The sequence below is a fragment of the Phacochoerus africanus genome, chromosome 2 (genome assembly GCF_016906955.1).
Source record: "Phacochoerus africanus isolate WHEZ1 chromosome 2, ROS_Pafr_v1, whole genome shotgun sequence".
Lineage (NCBI taxonomy): Eukaryota > Metazoa > Chordata > Mammalia > Artiodactyla > Suidae > Phacochoerus > Phacochoerus africanus.
Window position 1 is genome coordinate 255383747 of NC_062545.1, and position 21533 is coordinate 255405279.

Below are 21533 nucleotides of genomic sequence, written 5' to 3' on the forward strand. Positions count from 1 at the left end.
CCATTCTTATAATATGCGTCGTAATATCTTCCATTTTGGATTATTTTAGAGGCCAGAAGATCCCCACTCCCGTGCGTGTCCTAAAGCCCCCAGCTCCAAGCGCGGCTGCCTCTGGGTGCACCAGTGATCGCGGTGGAACGGAACAAGATCCTCCAACGTCTTTCTCCACCCCTGATTTCCGTTAAATATCCGCTGCGGGGTCTGCGCGCAGCCTGCAAGGGCCGGCCTCCCGGAGGCGAGCCTGGACTCTCGGAGGACAGCGGCGGAGGGCTCCCGGCGCACTTCCTGCGGGACGGCGGCCGGGGGCGGAGCTGCCCGCCTCCCCCCTCCCCGGTGCCCCTCCCTCCGCCCTCCTCTCCCCGCCCCCGCCCCCTCCCAGAGCGGCCGGGCGCCGCGGGGGCGGGGCCGCGAGCAGGCTGGGCGGCGTGGCGGTGCGGGCTGGGCTGGCGCCGGGGCCAAGGTGCGAGCGGACCCGCCACGGGCTCGGGCTCGGGAGCAGAGTCGGGGCGCGCGGCGCGGAGCTGGGTAGCACAGTCCAGCCGACCCAGCGCGGGCAGACAGGAGCCCGCGGGTGGCGGCGGCGGCGGCGGCTTCCAGACCGGTTGGTGCTGGGCCTCCGACCGAGCCGCGCGGCCGAGCGGGGCCTTGGCCCGGGCGCTGGGGGAGCCCGCGGCGGCGGGCAGCAGGAGGAAGCGGCGGCGGCGGCGAGTCCCGAGCGGTGCGCGCCATGTCGGGCAGGCCCCCCAAGGCCCTGCAGTCCACGGGGCCCCACTCCCTGCGCGACATGCCGCACCCGCTGGCCGGCTCCAGCAGCGAGGAGGCCGTGGGCGGCGACAGCACGCCCAGTCCGGACCTGCTGATGGCCCGCAGCTTCGGCGACAAGGTAGGGCACGTGGGACTGGGAATCGTTTCGCTCCCTAGGGAGACGAGATACCTGGAGCCCCACTGGGCACGAGCCGCGCCCACCCTGGCGCTCCTTTCCGGGGGCAGGCGTGCCGTCGCCCCAGAGCCTTGGGAAAATTATCTCTCTGCCGCCCCCGCGGGGTCGCAGCCGCAGGGGGAGCGGACAGAAGGGACGGAATTGCCCGGCTGTGACTGGTCGCGAGCGCCAGTGACAGCTGGTGGGGAGGGGTCCCGCCTGCCCGTTGTGGCCGGAGGCGTGGGTGCAGTACTAGGTCCTAGGTCCTGGGATGGGGTCTCGGATCCTCCGGACACATCCCTGAAAGCTGAGCTACCGTGTCACTTGTAGCTCCTCCAGTTTGCTGGGATTGCAAAGAAGCAAGAGTTAATGGTTTTCCGTGGTCTCACTGCCAGAGGCATCTTACCCTCGTTCTGTCTTGTGGGGAGTGAGATCTTTGTTTAGGTTTGCTGTGTGCCCTGAGGAGTCACCTGACTCAGACCCCAGCTGGCTGCGGGAGGAGCGAGGAGCGTATCCCTGTGGTTTCCTATTTGGAGCTCCATCCACCTCTGCCGATCTCCCACACTGTTTAGGGTTTGGCAGAGGCTGGTTTTGTGGTTGATGGAAAGAAAGGTCGCCCTTTGACCTTCTTTGTGTAGAGAGAGGCTCTTGGTTTTCCTTAGAGCAGCATGACCCTCCCGCTGCCTTGAGAGACAGCAGAGTCCGGTGAGGGGTAAGGGGCGGCGTCCCCCCTCCCCCCGCAGAGTTGCTAGTTCAGCTGTGACCAGGACTTGAGCTGTGATTGTATCAGCGCCACTGTTGCCACTTAGTCACTAATTGCAGGAATTAGAATTGTTCTCAACCCCTGTGATCACGCTTGTCCCGTCCTAGTAAAATAGTTAAGTGGATTCCTCCTTGTCCCAATATGAAATGGAATCAGGGAACCTAACTTTCTTTCCCTCTTAGATGGAAGGACATGTGGTACAGTAAAAATGAGTATGAGTGCATTGAGCAGTCAGAATAGCTGGAGATGTACCTTCCCCAGAGGGTTTGTGAAAGCAAAGAGTGGGGCCGGGTCTGGTAGCGGGGTAAGGGTCGGCACAGCATTAGGAAAGAGACATCTTAAGCTAATGAAAGCAATGGATTGAACAGCTTGAGTTGTGTTTGGAAGGGAGTTCTTTGTATTTCTCTTTATTTTATAGAAGATTAGAGACCGTATGAAGGCTTATATCACTTGGAAATACCTTGCCCATGTTTGACATTCAATATGAAATTGACTGAATGACTGAATGAGTAATTTGATGCTTTTTTAAGGACAGAGAACTTGGTGCTACATGCATGTAGGAGGGGAACTGAAGTTAAACCTCCAATTTCTTTCTCAGGTTTGTGTAGGATAGTGAATTAATTATCTAGTGCTGTATAACCAATTACTCCAGAACCTTGCATCTGAAAATAGTACCTGTGGGACAGAAATCTGGGAGCAGCTTAACTGAGTGGTTTTGACTCAGGTCTTTCATGAAGTTGCATTCACTGAAGACTGGATTGAGGGTGGATCAGCTCCCAAGCACACTGACTTGGCTGTGGGCAGGCCTTAGTTCCTCTTCATGGGGCTGCTTGATGTGGCAACTGGTTTCCCCTGGAGCAAGTGATCCAAGAGATGAAGAGACCCCAAGACTCAAGCCACAGTCTTGTATAAGCTCCTTTCAGAAGTGACATTCTTCTGCCATATTCTCTAGGTCACATTGACCATCATTGGTACAGCATGGAAAGAGGGTGTGGATATCAGGAGGTGGGGATCATTGGGGTCACATTGGAGGCTGGCTACAACCGATGGCTCTTTTTATTTTTTTACTTTTTATTTATTTATTTATTTATTTGTCTTTTTTTTTGCTATTTCCTGGGCCGCTCCTGCGGCATATGGAGGTTCCCAGGCTAGGGGTCCAATCGGAGCTGTAGCCACCGGCCTACACCACAGCCACAGCAACGCGGGATCCGAGCCGCGTCTGCAACCTACACCACAGCTCACGGCAACGCCGGATCCTTAACCCACTGAAAGAGGCCAGGGATCGAACTGCAACCTCATGGTTCCTAGTTGGATTCGTTAACCACTGCGCCACGACGGGAACTCCTGATGGCTCTTTTTAAATAGCTGCTTAAGGATCCATTCTTGGAGGACATTTAATTCAGAAGTGTGGGCATTTTGCTACTAAGTACTGGGAGGACAAATACCCCCAAGATCTAGTTGGTGCACAGGAAGTCATGCCTAAGTCACATATCTTTGGCTTCCTTTACAGGGACAGTTCCATGAAAGAGAGTCTTTTTTTTTTTTTTTTCCCCCCCTCTATTCTTTTTATGGTTGTACCACAGCATATGGAAGTTCTGGGCTAGGGATCCAGTCCTAGCCTCAGCTATGATCCCAGCCACAGCTGTAGCCACTGGGCCAGGGCCCAAAGATATAACCCACACCTCTGCAACCACCTGAGCTGCTGCAGTTGAATTTTTTTTTAAGGGCTGCACCTGTAGCATATGGACGTTCCTGGGTTAGGGGTGGAATCTGAACTGTAGCTGCTGGCCTACACCACAGCCACAGCCACACCGGATCTGAGCCACACCTGCGACCTATGCCCCAGCTTGCAGCAATGCCAGATCCTTAACCCACTGAGCCAGGCCAGGGATCGAACCTGCATCCTCATGGATGCTAGTCAGAATCTTAACCCACTGAGCCACGATGGGAACTCCTGCAGTTGGATTCTTAACCCGCTGTGCCACAGTGGGAACTCAGAATGAGATGGTCTTGAAGGCATTATTATTAATTATTGAATATTTAATAAGTCTCTTCAGAGCTGTGAGGAGCATCAAATTGACCTCACTCCCAAGGGCCCGGTTTATAGTAAGCCACTTTTCCTCAGAGGCTTATAGAGCAACATAATTTCTTTCTCCGCCTGGGAGTAACACTCTCCTTGAATCTGGGCATATGCGTATGTTCTTGTAACTCTGGAAAAATTTCTGCAGGGAGAAGCTAGCAAGTAAGAGGTGAATCAGAACCAGTAGACACGAGCCTTCCCTTTGCCCTGCTTTTCCTTTGGCCAGGAAGTCTGGGGACTGCTGGAGGGCAGGTCAGAGCACTGAGTGCCAGGGTCTGTCTTTGAAAGGAAACCTGTGTCTTTTTGCCTTTTTGGGCATTGGGGTTTGTGATCCTGGACGCCTGATTGAGAGTCACTTCTAGGCCAGGCACATGGGGCTTTGACAGGATGCTCCTCATGCAGGATTATTATACTATGCCGAGAGGAGTTGCTTTCTGTGGGCCCAGGATGGTGCCATGAGCGGGAAAGCCTTGCATCTCAGTCAGCAGACACTTTTCCCTGGTCTCTGGGGTGCTGGCAAGCAGGGAAGGACCAAATGGGATGGCCTCTCCAGCCACAACATCTAAAAATCATTCAAGCCGTGGTGTGATGGGAAGAATATGTTTACCAAGGGTTGCTAGGAATTCTTTTGATGCCAGGTAAGCTCACCAGGCCTTCTAGCACTGCATTCTTCGTCTCCACCTGAAATGTAAATAAACTACTTGACCCATCTCTCTTTGTTACTTTCATCTGCAAACCACTCTGGGCTCGCTTCTCCCCTGACTCAGCCTCCAACTCCTGTGGACCTTCCAAAACCGAACACCCCAGCCCTCTCAAGCCCCAGCTGTGGCTGACACCCCTAGCCACATCCTCACCCTCTTTGCTGAACTCTTCCTGTCGCCTTCGGTCACTGCTTCCCCTGAAGTCTTCAAAATGGAGGCGTCTTTTCCTCCTAAGCGCCACTTGGGTCAGGTTCAGGCAATAGGGGTCAGTGTTCTGTCTCTCTGCTCCCTTTACAGACCAAGCACTACCCCTTGGGGGCCCGTGCCATTTTGTTGGCACACTCAGCATATATCTGAGGGCCTCCTACGAGCCAGACACAGTTCTATGAACTCAAAAAGAATCAATTACATGTAATTTTATGTAATGAATGCTGTGAAAGGAAGAAAAAATAGGGGAGGGAGTTCAGAACCACTGGCTGTAGGGGGATTCGGGTAGCCCTTATCGAGAACTTGAGATTTGAGCAGAGACTTGGAGGAGGTAGGGGGTCAGCTGTCTGAGGAGTGTCCAGGTGGGACAGTCAAAGCCGAGGCCTGAAGGCACCTGCCTGGTGTTGTCAGGGACAACCTTAGAAGCCAGGGTGGTTGGAGCAGAATGAGCAGTGGGGACTCCTTGGCCAAGGGTAGAAAGAAGAGGGAGCCAGACGTCTAGGCTGAACTTTGACCCTTACTTTGAGTGCCATTGCAGGGACTTGAGCAGCAGGAGGGCATGATTTTTTTTTTGGTCATTTTTGGCCGCCCCGAGGCACGTGACGCTCCCAGGCCAGGGATCAGATCGGAGCCACAGTCTCAACCTAAGCCACAGCTTCGTCAACGCTGGATCCCCAACCCGCTGTGCTGGGCCAGGGAACGAACCTGTGCCCCATCGACTCCCAAGACACTGCCAATCCTGTTGCGCCATGGCGGGGGCTCTGGAGGGCATGATTTGACTTCTGTGCTGAAAGCATTGCACAGGCTATTGAATTGAGAATTTTTGGAGTTCCCGTCATGGCTCAGTGGAAATGAATCTGACTAGCATCCATGAAGACGCAGGTTTGATCCCTGGCCTCGCTCAGTGAGTTAAGCATCCAGTGTTGCTGTGAGCTGTGGTGTAGGTGGCAGATGATGTTCCGATCTGGTGTAGCTGTGGTGTAGGTCAGTGGCTATGGCTCTGATTCGATTCGACCTCTAGCCTGGGAACCTCCATATGCTGTGGGTGCGGCCCTAAAAAGACAAAAAAAAAAAAAAAAAGGAAAAAGAATTCTTTATTTGACTACAGCACTGAATTAGGTTTCTTTTAGTCAAAAAGACATAAACCAAATGCAAACTGGCTGAAGAAAAGGAAAAAAAAAAAAATCTACTGGCTTATGTTGAAAAGCCCCAGGTATTTTGGTTTCCGGAATGGCTGGAAGTAGGTATTCAAAGGATGTTAGGAGTCTGTCGCTTTCCATCTCTTGGCTCTGCTTTCTTCTTTCTGTGTTAGCTTTATTCCCAAGCTGGTGAAGGGCAATATTCTACAAACCAGCTTTGCAATTGCAGCAGAAAGAGAGCACTTCTTTCCTGATAATTCCAGCAGAGGCTCTGGGCTCGTATCTCCTGGGCCTAAAGTGGGTCAGGTGCTGAAGCCAATCTCTGTAACTCTGATTGCCCAAGACCTGGAGCAGGTCTTTATCTTTAGAGGGTGGCGAAGGGGAGCTTTTGTATGTTTTAACTGGGACATATAAATATATATGAAGTATATCAATGCATCTGTATTAATAGAATGTATCTACACAGTTTAAAGAATAATAAAAAGAACACGTCTGTTCCCACCCTCCCCCCTCTCCCACGACTCAGAATTAAGGCCTAGACTCTTACTAGTATTTGGGAAGCCCTCTCTGTGCCTGGGGAGGAAGGAGATGGTTTCTACAGCGAAATCAGGGTGCTTCTCCTCCTCCAAGGAGGGAATGAATGGACAAGTGATTGTTGTTTCACAAATGCCCATTACAGGAGTTCCCCTTGTGGCGCAGCAGAAACAAATCTGACCAGGAACCATGACGTTGTGGGTTCGATCCCTGGCCTCGCTCGGTGAGTTAAGGATCCGGCGTCGCTGTGGCTGTGCTGTAGGCTGTCGGCTAATAGCTCAGATTCGACCCCTAGCCTGGGGACCTCCATAGGTTGTGGGCGCCACCCTAAAAAGACAAAAACAAACAAAGCAAATGCCCATTACAGACCTCCCACTGCCTTTTTCTTCCCTGTCACTTTGTAACTTCCCTGCTTCTCTTACTCATCTGAATCTTTAAACCCCACCTTACTATCCTCTCAAGGTGTGCCTTCACCTCAGGGGACTCTGTCCAAATCTCTAAAACTATCAGTTTCTTGACCTGCTATCTGGTCACCTTCACCTCTCCCCCTCCCTCAGCTCGGTTGCCCTCTCTCACAGCTACCCCCTCGCATTATATGTCATACCTAGAACTGCTTCTGCTCTGAACCAGTGCCTGCAGACGGCGTCTTGTCTTGGCTCGCCCTCCTCCCAGTCCGTGAGAACTGCCCACCCCTGTCGCCCCACGGCCTGTAGCCGCCCGCCTGCTCTAGAGTCCGGGGCTCCCCTTGTCAGTTGCCACTGCCCTTTGCGCGGTTCCCGTGCGCTCCTCCTCGTGCGTCCCACCTGGATCATCCTGTTTGTTCCTGTCTTTTGCTGGCACCTCCGGTGCTGAAGTACCTGGAGAGTTGCTGCCAGTGTAAACTCACAGCTTCCAAGTACAGCTGGGGCCTCAGAGATGCTGGGCGCCCCCCTTCTTTGTACAGACGCTCCCCTTCTGCACCGGGGCTCCTCTGAAGCTTTTCTCTGCCTCTCACACCTTCCAGCCTTCTCCCCCACCCTCCCTTTCTGCTAATGGCCTCGATTTCTACCTTAGAGAAGACAGAAGCCGCCCAAACTGCCTTCCACCAAACCACAACATGATCAGAATCTGTGGCCGTCCTTTCTTTGTCCCCGGTTGCGGTAGAAGATGTTTCTAAGGCCGATCCTGGACTATAGGGCCTGCCCACCCTGGCCTCTCAGAGACGTGGCCGTGTCCGTCAGCCTGCCTCACTCCCGTGGTTCCAGACTCCCTGTCCGCTGCCCCCCTTCTCCTCCATCTCCTGCCCTATTTTATGACTCCTCTTCACAGCCAAATCTTTTGAAAGGTTTGCTCCTCTTGTCTCCACTTCCTAACCTCTGGCTTACTTCTCAGCTTGCTGTCTCCTGGGTCTGACTTCTTTACAATTCAGGGTCCCTCGTGACTTCCTTATTGCTAAATCCAGGGGATGCTTCACGTCCTTATCTGCCGTGATACCGTGATATCGAAGGAGGTAGCACTCGATCCCGTCGAGTTCCCCTGCTGGGAACACTCCTCAGTGGAATCTGTTTCAGAGGATGCACTTTGGAGCCAAGTTGTCTGGATTTGAATCCCAGCTCCACTACTTAAAGTCTTTGTAGCAGCAACTTATTTAACTTCTCAGAGCCTCGGTTTCCTCCTCTGTGGAAAGGGGATAACAGAGGTGCCTACGTTGCAAGGTTGATGTGCTACCCTGGGAGTTCATACCTTAGCGTATGATGCACAGTGAGCCTTTGATAGCTGTGAGGTGCTGGGGGTGGTGGCTGTTCCTCGATACCATCCTATCCACATCTGCATGTGAACATTTTTGCCTGTTCTGTGTCAATTTCAGGATTGGTTGTGGTCCCGTCAGGGAATGAACGCCACTGTAGGTTTTTCAGATGGAGAGACTATAAAATAGGGAATTAGTCGCAAAGGTGCTGGAGAACGTGTGAGGTCAAGCAGAGGTCAGGGAGGTAACCCAGAGGGGAGCAATGACAGGAAAGGGCAGTCACCCTCAAGGCGGGACGGTCGACAGAGAAGGTTACGGTAGCAGAATCTAGTTCTGTGGGAACGAGAACCATGCCAGGGCTGCTCAACAAGAGCAGGGACCACAAGGGGAGGGAGCCCTGGAGAGGAAGCAGGTGTAACCAGGGATGCTACCTGGATCCGAAAGGAGGGGATGGGGTCGGGGGGAAACAGCCTGGCTTCTCACCTCCTCCTGCTTCTGGTCTTTCATCTGTATTGCCCATCGGCCCAAATAGCTTCCTTGGTGGACATGTGACCCTAGCAGAGCCAAACAGAGATTAGCTCCGATGGATGCTGAGGGAAAGAATCTCTCTTTCTGTTAGACTGTGTGCCTTTGTTTCCTGTGACGTGGAGAGTGCCTGCCTAAGGATGAAGCCAGAGAGGAATGTGGAGCTGGTGAGGAACAAGGGGACCAGCCCTGAAGATCACTTGAATCTAGGACCCAGTTGGGCCAGCTGTGTCTGAAACTAGCACTGCTTCCCCGGCATCCTGGTTACAGCAGGTCACGGACTCCCTTTTGTTTACATGATTTTCAATTTGGTTTGTCACTTGAAACTTAAAAAAAAAAAGATCAATACATAGACTTTAAAATGTGAAGTTTTACTTTGAATCATTGAGGAAGTTCCCGTTGTGGCTTAGTGGTAACCAGCCCTACTAGTCAAGAGGAAGTGGGTTCGATTCCTGGCCTCGCTCAGTGGGTTAAGGATCGGGTGTTACCGTGCGCTGTGGTGTCGGTCACAGATGTGGCTCGGATCCCGAGTTGCTGTGGCTGTGGTGTAGGATGGCAGCTGTAGCTCCGATTAGACCCCTAGCCTGGGACCCTCCATATGCCGAGGGTTTGGCCCTAAAAAGCAAAAACAACAACAATAAAAAAAAGCAAAAAAAAAAGAAAAAATACTTTGGATCATTGAGAGGAGAGTGCTTAGTTCCGCTTGGTCAGCCCCTGCCCCCCCCCGCAGAATGTATTGTCTGCAGATCAGCTTTGGTGGTGGAGGTGTGTCTTCACCTGGTCCTTGAAGCTTGAGGAGACTTTCAGGTGTGGGTGGGGACGGCATCGCGGGCCGAGGGAGCAGCTTGAGCAGAGCTCTTGCGATGGAAAATACCTGTGCCTGCCAGGGTTGCATTGGGTTGGGTCGTGCGTTGAGGGTGGAGAGGTTTTGAGAGTCTTGAGTTTGGGGATTATAGAGGAGGTAGGAAGACCGGTCAGGAGGAGGCTGAGACTGCTTTCAGTGTTCTGATGTGGAAGTTAGCTTTTATTCTCTAGGCAGTAGCCAGCCCTAGAAGGTTTTTGACTAGGGGAATATGTGATCAGTGCTTGGGATGGGGAGAGACTGGCAGTGAAAGAGGTAAGTTAAAAAGGTGTTAGCTTGGGAGTTCCTGTTGTGGCGCAGTGGAAACGAGTCCAACTAGGAATCATGAGGTTGTGGGTTCGATTCCTGGCCTTGCTCAGTGGGTTAAGGATCTGGCGTTGCCATGAGCTGTGGTGTAGGCTGCAGATGTGGCATGGATCTGGCATGGCTGTGGCCTGCAGCTGTAGCTCCGATTTGACCCCTGGTCTGGGAATCTCCATATGCCTCAGGTGTGGCCCTAAAAAGCAAAAAAAAAAAAAAAAAAGGTGTTAGCTTGGTTTAAGTTGGAGCTACTGCCTGGAGGAAGAAAGATTAGAAAATGTAAAGATGACTAGTTTTGGTATGGTGGAGGTGGCTGGTTTTTTAGTCCAGGAGACTGGTGCTGACTGGCGCCCCCACTGAGAGGGGGAGCAGTTTGGGAAGCAGGTGTGAGCAAGTGTGAGGATGGTTAGAATGCAGTTTGAAGTCAGGAGTTGGGACAGAGTTGGTTTGAACACTGCTGTTGAAAGCTCAAACTCTTCAACTTAGCACAAATGCTGCCTCCCAGAAGCTCTTCTTCATATATAAATGTGTCACCCAATAGATCCAAAGAGAGATGGGAGTGGAAGATGCAGAGGTTGAGGTCAGAATTTAAACAATGTGGATATTAACAGTTGAGTGAAAGGCAGCAGGTTGTAGCAGTTTGTAGTGAGAAGGGCGGTAGCTTGGGGTAAAACAGGGCTGAAGAAAGGTCTTTGGGATGGGAGAGAGTCAGGTGTTAATGGAGGGTACAGGGAAAAAGACCTGCTCCATGATACATGAGAGTCCGACAAAATAAGTACGTAAATAACAGCTCGGGAAGGTGCAGCGACTCATGTGCGAGCCATTAGCTTTCCTTACTAGATGCTGTAGGGGTCATGTGCTGTCTCATGTTTGCCCTGCCCCTCAGAATTCCTCGAGTTGGCTGCCACAGAGCAGGGATCAGGAATTATTGTTGTGTGTGTGGCGGGGAGCGTGGTGGGAGGGGACTCATGGCCTGTTTGGGTAGCAGAGTGCAGGCACTTTTCAAAATCTCTTGAGTGTCTCCTATGTGCCTGGCTCGGTGCTGGATGCGGGGAATACTGAGAAAGATAAAAAAGGTCTTTCTTTTGAGAGGGTCCTGGCCCAGTGCTAAAAAGAGGCCTATATCCAGGTGGTTGCAATAGAATGTGAACACTGCTAGATGTTTTCACCAGCTCTGTTGCCGTGGGCAAGTTTCTCCATCTTGTACTGCCTTCGTGTCTCCCTAGTTAGATTTTGGATTATTTGGCAGTGGCATTCTAAAGACTAAATTTTTTTTTTTTTAAAGTTTTGTTTTTACTGCCTATCACTCATAACAAAAGAGTTATATCCTTTGTTACATCCTTGTTCATTTCTATCAGTTTCTTCACTTTATGTATTTATTTTTTATAATTTTTTTTCTTGGGCTCCACCCGCGACATATGGAGGTTCCCAAGTGAGGGGTCTAATTAGAGCTGATACTGCCCGCCTACTCCAGATCCGAGCCACGTCTGTGACCTACGCCGTAGCTCATGGCAACACCAGATCCTTAACCCACTGAGCGAGGCCAGGGATGGAACCTGCAACCTCATGGTTCCTAGTTGGACTCGTTTTCGCTGCGCCATGATGGGAACTCCTAAATGAGAATGGTGTCTGGCACAGAGTAAGTATTATGAAAATGCTAGGTGTTGTTACTGCCTTAGAAGCAACAACTGGGACCCCTGGGAGCCTGTACAGAATATAGGCCTTGGTTATCCCCGCCCTGGTGCGGGAGCTGGGGTCTTCAAACAGCGGCCCTTGTGAGTCATTGGCTGAGCGCTGCATGGACGGGGTGTTTGGGCATTAATCGCCAAGCCCTTGCCAGCGCGCCCCATGGTGGGCAAAGCAGGTTCAGCAACCGGGGGAAGCAGGCTGGTCAAGAAGTCAGGCCAGTGGGGATGGGACTGGTCAGCGAGCGGGGGGTGTGGGGGGCACCGATGGCGTCTGGTACAGTTGTTATGGTGGTTAACTTATAGGGAATGAGGTAAGGAATGACCTGCTCAGGAGCGTGGTGGCTTTTCCGAAGGAGCTGGAGAGTGCAGAAGTAGATGTTTGCAGATGGACAGAGGAAGGAAGGGCAAGTGGAGCAGAAGAAGCTGCGGGTGCTGAGACTGGGAGTGTCAGCTTGCAGGAGTGGCAGCGAGGGCTGAGCAGTGCAGCTGGGGAGGAGGGGAGTGGGCAGGTTGTGGTCGGGAATGGCAGGAAGTAAGGCCTTCATCCTCAGTGATTGGGAGGCCAGTGGTATTTTAAGCAGGGGAGGTGCAGGGCCCTGTTTGTGGCTTGAGAGGTCACTGTGAGTCCCTGGCTGGGAGGGGGTGGGAGGAGCCGAGAGGCAGGAGGTCCAGGGAGAAGGTGTTGCTGCAGAAGGTTGGGGGAGGCAGTTTCAGTGGAGTTTTGACTCCCTGGATTCGGAGGTGTACTGGTCAGGAGTTTTGTTTGCAAACAGTCGAAATCTAGCTCACACTACTTTAAGCAACACCCATAGGCACATACCATAAAATCCACCTTTTAAAAACATACCACCTAGTGATTTTTGGCTTATTTACAAGGGTGTGCAACTGTCACCATTATCTAATTCAGAGTGTTTCCAGAATGTTCCTCCCAAAGACTCCTCACACTCATTAGCAGACACTCCATTTTCTTCACTCCCAATTCCTGCCAATCACTAATCTGCTTTCTTTCTCTATGAATTTGCCTATTCTGAATAGTTCATAAAAATGGAATCATAGAATACATGGCCTTTTGTGACTAGCTTCTTTCACTTAGCAAATGTTTTTAAAGTTTATCTTTGTATATCAGAACTCCATTCCTTTTTATGGGTGAATAATATTCCATGGTATGAATAGACTACATTTTGTTTGTCCGTTCATCAGTTGCTGGTCATTTGGGTTCTTTCTTAGATATATACAGTTGACCATGGACCAGTTCAAGGGTTGGGGTGCTTAACCCCAGCACAGTTGAAAATATGCAGATAATTTTATAGTCAGCACAGTTCTAAATCTGCAGTTTCAGTCAATCTCATCGTGTAGCACTGGGCTATGTAGTTAGTGAAAAAAATCTGAGAATAAGTGGACCTGCACAAACCCATATTGTTCAAGATCTGCCCTATACTTAAAAAAAAAAGAGAGACATGGAATACAATTTATTGAATTTTCTACAAAAATTCTGCATTTGAGGTTAATGGTAATTTTAGACATGAATGTACAATAAGGTGGTTGTAAATATCCTGATTTTTTTTTTTTTTTTTAGCCACCTCAGCCATTTTTAGGTATACAGTTTGGTAGCGTTAAGTACGTTGGTGTTGTTGTGAATCAGCTCTCCAAAGTTTTTCCTCTTGCAGAACTGAAACTATACCCATAAAATGACAACCCCCATTTTGTCCCTCCCCCCAGATCCTGGTAACCACTGTTCTGCTTTCTGTCTTTCTGAATTTGATAGCTCTGTTTAGATACCTCACAGAAGTAGACTCACACAGTATTTTTTTTTCTGACTGGCTTATTTCACTTAGAATAATGTTCTCAAGGTTTAACCATGTTGTAGCGTGTAACAGGATATTCTAAGACTGAAAAATACTCTAGAACAGGCATGTACCACATTTTCTTTATCAAGTATCTATTGACAGACATTTGGTTTGCTTCTGTTGCTTGGCTGTTGTGAATATGCTGCAGTGGACATGGATGTACGAATCTCTCTCTCTGAGATCCTGTTTCAACTTTTTTGGTTATATAAACCCAAAAGTTTATATATAAAAACTGGAACATATGGTATTTTTTTTTTTGTCTTTTTGCCTTTTCTAGGGCCGCTCCATATTCTAGGGCGGCATATGGAGATTCCCAGGCTAGGGGTCTGATCGGAGCTGTAGCTGCTGGCCTACCCCACAGCTCGCAGCAACACGGGATCCAAGCCACGTCTGCGACCTACACCACAGCTCACAGCAACGCTGGATCCTTAACCCACTGAGCAAGGCCAGGGATCGAACCTGCAACCAGATTATTTGATTTTTTTGTTGTTGAGTTTTTGGAGTTCTCTATATAGTCTGGATATTAACCCTTATCAGATCTATGATTTGCAAATGTTTTGTCCCTCTCCATAGGCTTCTTTTCAACTCTCTCAATTGTGTCCTTTGCATAAAAGTTTTAAAGTTTGATGCAGTCCCGTTTGTCTGTTTTTGCTTCTGTTGCCTATGTTTTTAGTGTCATAGCCAAGAAATCACTGCCAAGTCCCGTGTCATGAGGCTTTTCCCCCTATGTTTACTTCTAGAAGTTTTATAGTTTTGGGTCTTAGGTTTAGGTCTTTAACCCATTTTGACTTAATTTTTGTATGTGGTGTAAGATAAGGTCCAGTTTCATTCTTTTGCATGCAGATATCCAGTTTCTCCAGAACCACTTGCTGAAAAGACTGTCCTTTGCCCTCAGAGGGTATATATGCTTTTAAAGCTAGTTTCTTACTAGAATTGATAAATCACATTAACACTTGAAGTGCCAAGATGAACTTTGGTGCACATGTTTGAGGGACTTCTCTGTAAGTGTGCTGTGTGAGGCATTATGTTCCTTGGCAATCAAGACTACATTTTGGAAATGACATTAGCCTGGGACAGGTCAGGTCTTACACGTTCCAGGAAAACGATGTCTTATTATAATTAGAATAAAAATGGTTGTGGAATAGTTGTTTGATTGCAAAAATGGAAACCTAGACCTTCTTTTGGATTATTTAATTAGGACAGAGTTATGTTCTCTGGAACTGGGCTTATCAGCTTGCTGCATCAGCATCTATGCTGAAAAAAATGCAATTTAACAGCCTTTTTCTGCACTGTCTGGTCCAGTAAATCTTGCTTACTTCATGGCTTGCATCAGCACTTGTGAAAGACCCTTGGACTTTTTGGTCCTTTCTCAGAGATTTTTATGGGCCTCTCATGTGCCGTGCTCGAGGGGTAGACAGGTGAACAAAATGACCTGACCTTCTAAGCATCCAAGGTCCAGGAGGGGCGACAGAGAAGGACAAGTGAGTGATTGCTGTGTAACATGATGATAGGGTAACTGCACGATGCCATGGAGGTAATCAGAGCGATTCAGTAGCGTTGAAGAAATTTTAAAGGGAAGCACATTGGAAGGAAGTCTTAGGTTACCTATCATAGGTAACCACTACATTTTGTTTTTTAAATTGATGGTTGGAGTTCCCATCGTGGCACAGTGGAAACGAATCTGACCAGGAACCATGACATTATGGGTTCAATCCCTGGCCTCACTCAGTGGGTGAAGGATCTGAAGTTGCCATGAGCTGTGGTGTAGGCCGGCAACTGTAGTTCTGATTCAACCCCCTAGCCTGGGAACCTCCAAATGCCACTAGTGCAGCCCTAAAAACAAAAAACAAAAAACAACAAAAAAAATTAATGAATGGTCAATGTTTGGATTTCTGTGAGTATTTGAATAATTGTTTTCTGGCCTGATGACAATAGCAAATTCTTTACTACTTTTAGCCCTTTAGCTTTTACTACGTGTATGTTCATGCAGTGAGTCGTCTTTACCAGTGAATATCCAAGATTGACCCTGTAATTTGTGGTGCCCAGTGCAAAATTGAAATTCTTTTTTTAAAAGTCAATTTTATTGGAGTATAGCTGACTTAGAAAGTTGTATTAGTTTCAGGCATACAGCAAAGTAAATCAGTTATACCTACCCATCTATCTGCTCCTTTTCAGATTCTTTTTCCCATATAGGTTATTACACAGTATTGAGTAGATTCCCCCGTGCTATCCAGTAGGTCCTTGTTACCCATCTAGTTTATATACAGTAGTGTGTCTATGTCAGTCCCAACCCCCTAATTGATCCCTCTTATCCCACATTTCCCCTTTAGTTACCATGACTTTGGTTTCAAAATCTGAGTCTGTTTCTGTTTTGTTAAGTTCTTTTGTATCATTTTTTGTTAGATTACACATATTACTGATCTCATATGATGTTTGCCTTCCACTGTTGAACTTAGTGTGAAAATCTCTAGGTCCATGTGTGTTGCCGCAAATGGCATTATTTCATTCTTTTTTTTATGGGTGAGTGATAGTCCATGGTATATATGTACTGCATTTTCTTTATCCAGCCCTCTGTCAGTGGACATTTAGGTTGCTTCCGTGTCTTGGCTATTGTAAATAATGAAAATTAAAATTCTTATCCCCTTGCTAAAAATTGTTAAGAATTTCAAGGGAGCAAGAGCAGAGGAGTAAACCCGGTATGGAACCCTTCTGAGCATGGGATCCCTGTGAAGCTGGCCCTGGGCGTATCCTTTGGAGGTATTGGTTTCCAGGTCTTGTTAAAAATCACCTCTTACTCATCTCAGTGTTCTGGGTCTGGACTTGCCTTTCCGTGGGTCAACTTGCAGTGAGTCGGGGTACCCAGGTCTTGCTCCTCTAATCTGGGTTGACTGTGGGACTTGCCTGGAATAGTCCATCCGTTGTAACATTCTGGCATCTAGAAAAACCTAACACGGTCTCCTCTATGCCCAGCCTTTCATGTTTAACATATGCTTTGGCCTGTTTTTCATTTCCCTAACTTCTCTTCTGATCTCTTCCGCACTGAAGGTGTCCAGCGTATGGTCCCTCATTTATGCTTCCCCTTCAGCCAGAGATAATAGTAACACGTGTTTGTGATCTCTGTGCCCTTTAGAGAGCACTTCCTTTGATGAACCCCATCATCTTGGGGCACTCCCCTAGGGTGTAGTTGCTGTCTCCTTCCCCTTTGACAGCTGGGGAAATGTAGGCTTTGAGAAGTAAAGTAACATGTTCAAGGTCACAGAGCTAGAAGAGAATGGGGCTGAGATTTGAACTTGAGTCTCTCCAACGTTAGAGCCCACTGCTTTCCCCGCCACTGCTACAAACTGTATCCTTTTCCACCCCCCACGTTTTTGAGTGCTTACACACATTAGAGACTGTTGGTGGCACATCTTAAAGCACAGTTTCAGGCCCAGGGAAATGAAACCAACCCTTTCTGAATCTGAGCCGGTGTCTCTTCCCTCATCTCAGTTTCTGGCTCTTTGAGCCTCTTCCTGCTCACCGCAGTCTCCCTTGTTGGAGAGGCTTTCCAAGGCTCCCTGCCTTCTGCCTGCTCGCTCTCCTGTCACAGCCAGGCTCTTTGGATGCTTGGTCCTCGGGCACTGCTGCCATCTGCCTCGCCATCTGCCTCCTCTTGCCTCCGCATCCAGCCCCGTGGGCCCAGGGCTGTCTCTACCACTCACAGCTCCCGGAGAACCGCAGAGGTTGTTTTACAGCAGTAGCATCCAGGCCTTTAGAGCTGCAGAGGGCTCGGGGGTCACTCCCTCCAAGACCCTCTTCTTTCAGTTGAGAAAACCGAGGCCCAGAGAGAGAAGCAATTTGTGAGACCAGCTAGTTCATGGCGGAGCTGAGGCGAGGACCCAGGTTTCCAGATCTCCGGTTCAGTGCTCATGTCCCCGAACTAGCGTCATTCACCAGCCTCCCCTCAGCTCCCCCGACCCCCACCCCATGTGCTTTGTTCTCGGGGTCTTACTCTGTTCATCCCCTATGCCAGGCACATAGCAGATGCTTAATAAATATTCACTGAGTGAGTGGATTCTCTCCTCTCTTGGCCCTTCCCTGGCCTGTTCTTGCTTCTTTGGCTCCTCTTTTTCCTTCTAAGCTCTAACTGTGAGCCCATCCAGCCATGGCTCCTGCCCTTTGCTGCTTCCTTTTATACTGTCTCTGGATGGACTTGACCACTGCGGCCGGGGTTAGAGAGCCTGTGTCTTCATTTCTAGCTTCAAACCCATCTTTCCAAGTGTTTCTGTGATTCTTGTTTTTAGCACCTTATAATCACTCTGTGGCGAGAGTATTTAAAACCATACCTTTCTTCCCCTCTCCTTTTTTTTTTAGCGACTTTTTTTTTTTTTTGGTCTTTTTGCTATTTCTTGGGCCGCTCCCACGGCATATGGAGGTTCACAGGCTAGGGGTCGAATCGGAGCTGTAGCCACCGGCCTACGCCAGAGCCACAGCAACGCGGGATCCGAGCCGCGTCTGCAGCCTACACCACAGCTCATGGCAACGCCGGATCCTTAACCCACTGAGCAAGGGCAGGGACCGAACCCGCAACCTCATGGTTCCTAGTCGGATTCGTTAACCACTGCGCCACGACGGGAACTCCCCCCTCTCCTTTTAAATATCCCATGTTTGTATATAACATCACTGTTATTTAATGTCTCTTTTCATTTCCATTGTCATTGTGAATTTCCTAATCAAGATGTGTGGTCATTTAACTGGTTTTCCCTACTTTTATCTAGTCGGGTCCCTCCACCCCAATCGAATTTATTCTGAACACTGTAGCCAGAATGCGCCTTCCTGAAATACTACCCTGTATATGTCATTTGCCTCTTTGGAGACCTGCAGTGACTTCCCAGTGCTTGCACACTAGTAGTCTGAGTCCTTAGCCTGCCTTCTGTGATCAGGTGCCTCTACCTCTCTGATCCTCTCCTGGACAGTCATGTCCCTGCCAAAGGATTTCACCCCCGAGCAGCCTGGCATGTTGTGGGAGTTCTTACTTGCCTACCTCTGTTGAGCTTGTGTCCTCTGTTGTGTCTCTGTTGCTGTAGACCTTTCAAAGTGTGGTCCACGGACCAGCGGCCTTGGTTTCATCTGGGAACTTGTTGGAAATACAGAATCTCAGGCCTAATTCCAGACCTACTGAATCAGATTCTGTATTGTGATGTGATCCCTAAGTCATTTGTATGCACATTAAAAATAGAGAAACACTCAGAGTTCCCTGGTAGCCTTAGTGGTTAAGGATCTGGCATTGTCATTGCTGTGGCTCAGGTTCAATCCCTGGCCCAGGAGTTTCTGCATACCTTGGATATATGCAAAAAATGAAACAAAAAACAAAAAACAAAACCAAACAACACCCCCCCCATAACAGCAAAATACAATACTAGGGAAACACTATTTTAAAACAAGATTATTTGGCTTAGCTAAGCACTCACATTATCTGAGGACCTATTAAAAAGGCTAATACCATAAGGTTTTTCCAGGTAATTCTAAAGTGCAGCCAAGTTGAGATCAATTGCCATAGAAGAATTCTTTGATTCATCCAGAGGGAATGTGCCATCAGACTTGTATGTCTCCTACTCTGTGCTGTAAACTCCTTGAGGGCAAGGGCTCTATCTCACCTGCTTAGGGTTCTAATATCAGTGCACAAACAAAGCCTAGGATGGGGTGAATATTTGTTGACTCAATAAATGGACACGTGCTCATGGGTATTTGCTGCGATATTATTATTATTATTATTTTTGCATTTTTTAGGGCTGCACCTGCGGCATATGGACATTCCCAGGCTAGGGGTCATATTGGAGCTGTAGCCGCTGGCCTGTGCCACCCACACAGCAATGCAGGATCTGAGCTATGTCTGTGACCTATACTGCAGCTCATGGCAATGCTGGATCCTTAACCCACTGAGCGAGGCCAGGGATCGAACCCGTCCTCATGGATACTAGTTAGGTTTGCTATCACTGAGCCACAACGGGAACTCCCTGCAATATTATTTTTAATGGCAGAAGAGTTTGCTGTACAGTAGAAAACTGACAAAACACTGTAAACCAAGTATAATGGAAAAAATAAAAATCATTAAAAAAAAAGGTGAGGATCCTAAATATCCATCAGTAGGGGTTGCTAGTTTTGTAAACTGTGGTAATTTTTAAAATGTGTTAAAAAGTATGTATTGACACACGCTTGACACACACATGCATATATTATATGCAATAATGGCAAAAAATAATAAAAGAAAAGGTAGAGAACGTCCAGTTTGCTGTTATTTGCATGAGTGGGAGAGCATAGGTGTGCATGTGTACACTTGCCTTGGAAGGATGCACCGTTTCATAACTTTCTGGCCCTTGAGAGTGTAGTCTTCCCTCCTGGGAGGCTCTCTGACCAAGTTTGAAAGAGCCCTTCTCTTCTCCTCCTGACTTGGCCAGTGCTGGGTGATATTGATTAAAAAGCAAACAAACAAACAAACAAAACAGCTTGACTGACCAACCCCTGACTAACTCCAGTCATATTTCAAATAGACAAACAAGAAAAATGGGGCTCTCGCTGGTCGGCCTGTGGGATGGGATGTCTGTCTTGTCCCTGCCTGAAAACTGCGCCAGACCACTTCGAACTTCAGAGGGTCCAGTTAAGCTGTTAACTGCGGGGACAGGAGAGACGGTGGTCTTCGGGTCGTTTTTAATCTGTTCTCATCAACTACAGGTCAGTGTTGGCTCAGAGTGAACTTTCCCCCTTTTCCCCAGCTGGTCAGTCAGTTTGTTGAACAGTCCGTCTTTTTTTTTCCTCTGTGTTAAGAAATTTCTTTTCTTTCCTGCTTCCAGCCGCCGGGGAGGGGCAGGACCTTCCCTCGTTTGACCAGTTGTCCAGCCTTTGTCAGACCCTCATCGCACGCTCTTGCCTCCGCCCTTCCTGACCGCGAGGGCTGCCCTGGGCCTCGTCTGTCCCCATGAAAGGGAACAAGGCGCTCTCAGCCCAGTGACATCAGCACTTCTCCCCGCCAGTTTCCCTGATCGCAGTCCTCATCCTGGTGAGGGGTTCTGGGCTCCACTGCAGCTTCCTAGAGGGGCAGCCAACTTTCAGACAAGTGGAAATGGAAGACATGGTACTAGGAGGTGGTTCTGTGAGGGGTGAGACTAACACCTCTTTCTAAGACAGTGCATTTGGGTTGACTCGGCTCTTTGGATATAACAAAATTCCCCTCCCCAGGTGTACTGGGGAGCTTGTAGGTGTCTGTAGGGCTTTTTGAGTAACCTGGGAAGTATTTCATAGAGTATTTTAGACTGGACTGTTTAGACTTTGAGAGTGAATGAGATCCACGTTTGGGGCTCACCTGTGCATCTATAGATTTCTAGGCATGTCTCAACTGCCATGGCTTGAACAAAACGGTAACATCACTACTTTCAGTCTGACTCCGAAGAAGACACTAGCCAGTATTTTTTGTTTTTCTCAAATCATTCTTCTCTTGGACATGTGAGCGGCAAAGGGTAACCTTGACTAAAGACAGGTCACAAGGTTCCAAGATGATAAGTTGTAGAAAGCATTTTTGCATTCTCTGTAAAACAGTTTTGATATCACACAGGTGGATATGTTTTTAGGTGTTGACCTTGGCAGGTTTGCTACTTGTTTAAAAAAAAATAAGGACCTTGTCCATTTTGAACTTTCTTCAGTGAAACTGACAGAAAAGTCTTGCTGTTGATTTATTCATGAACCAAAGGAAATTTCATCTATCTATAGGTTTCTGATGTTGCAATGAATGGGCAGAGAGAATCTATTCATCACCAGAGGCAGCGTTGCCAATAGCAGAATGAATTAAAGTTTGTTTGCTATCTCTGGTTCCAGATCAAGGAAGTACACTGTGTAAAGCAGTTTAGAACTGTTACATTAGAGAGGTTAGAGTAACTTTGTGGGTTTGAAGCAGACCCAGTTGAGTAGGAAAAAAAAAAAGGAGACTTTAGAATCAGCAAAGAGAGTCCTAATACAGTCACTTAGTGGCTGGGAAGTCACTTACCTACCCTGAACCTCTGTTAACTTGTCAGTACAATGGAAATTATAATAGCACCCACCTCAAAGGGTTGTCCTTAATGGGCTTATGTATAGTAGGCCCCAAAAGTTGTTTTCATAACTGATTCTCCTAATTTGAACACCATATTTTAGATGGCTGCGAAGAAGATTCCTCGTTTTTGAGAGTATTGTGGGTAGGCCAGGTGCATCACGCGGTGTGTTAAAATTCAGAAAG

At 48.5% G+C, this 21533-nt stretch overlaps 1 protein-coding gene across 1 annotated transcript in view; it reads left to right on the forward strand.

The window, feature by feature from the left end:
• Positions 1-437: 437 nt before the first annotated feature.
• Positions 438-21533, forward strand: part of SNX30 (sorting nexin family member 30) — a 128631-nt gene continuing 107535 nt past the window's right edge. Inside the window, exon 1 of the mRNA XM_047768175.1 lies at positions 438-883. Within this exon, the coding sequence (XP_047624131.1) occupies positions 728-883 (156 nt within the window). The 5' untranslated portion in view covers positions 438-727. The remainder of the gene's footprint in view (positions 884-21533) is intronic.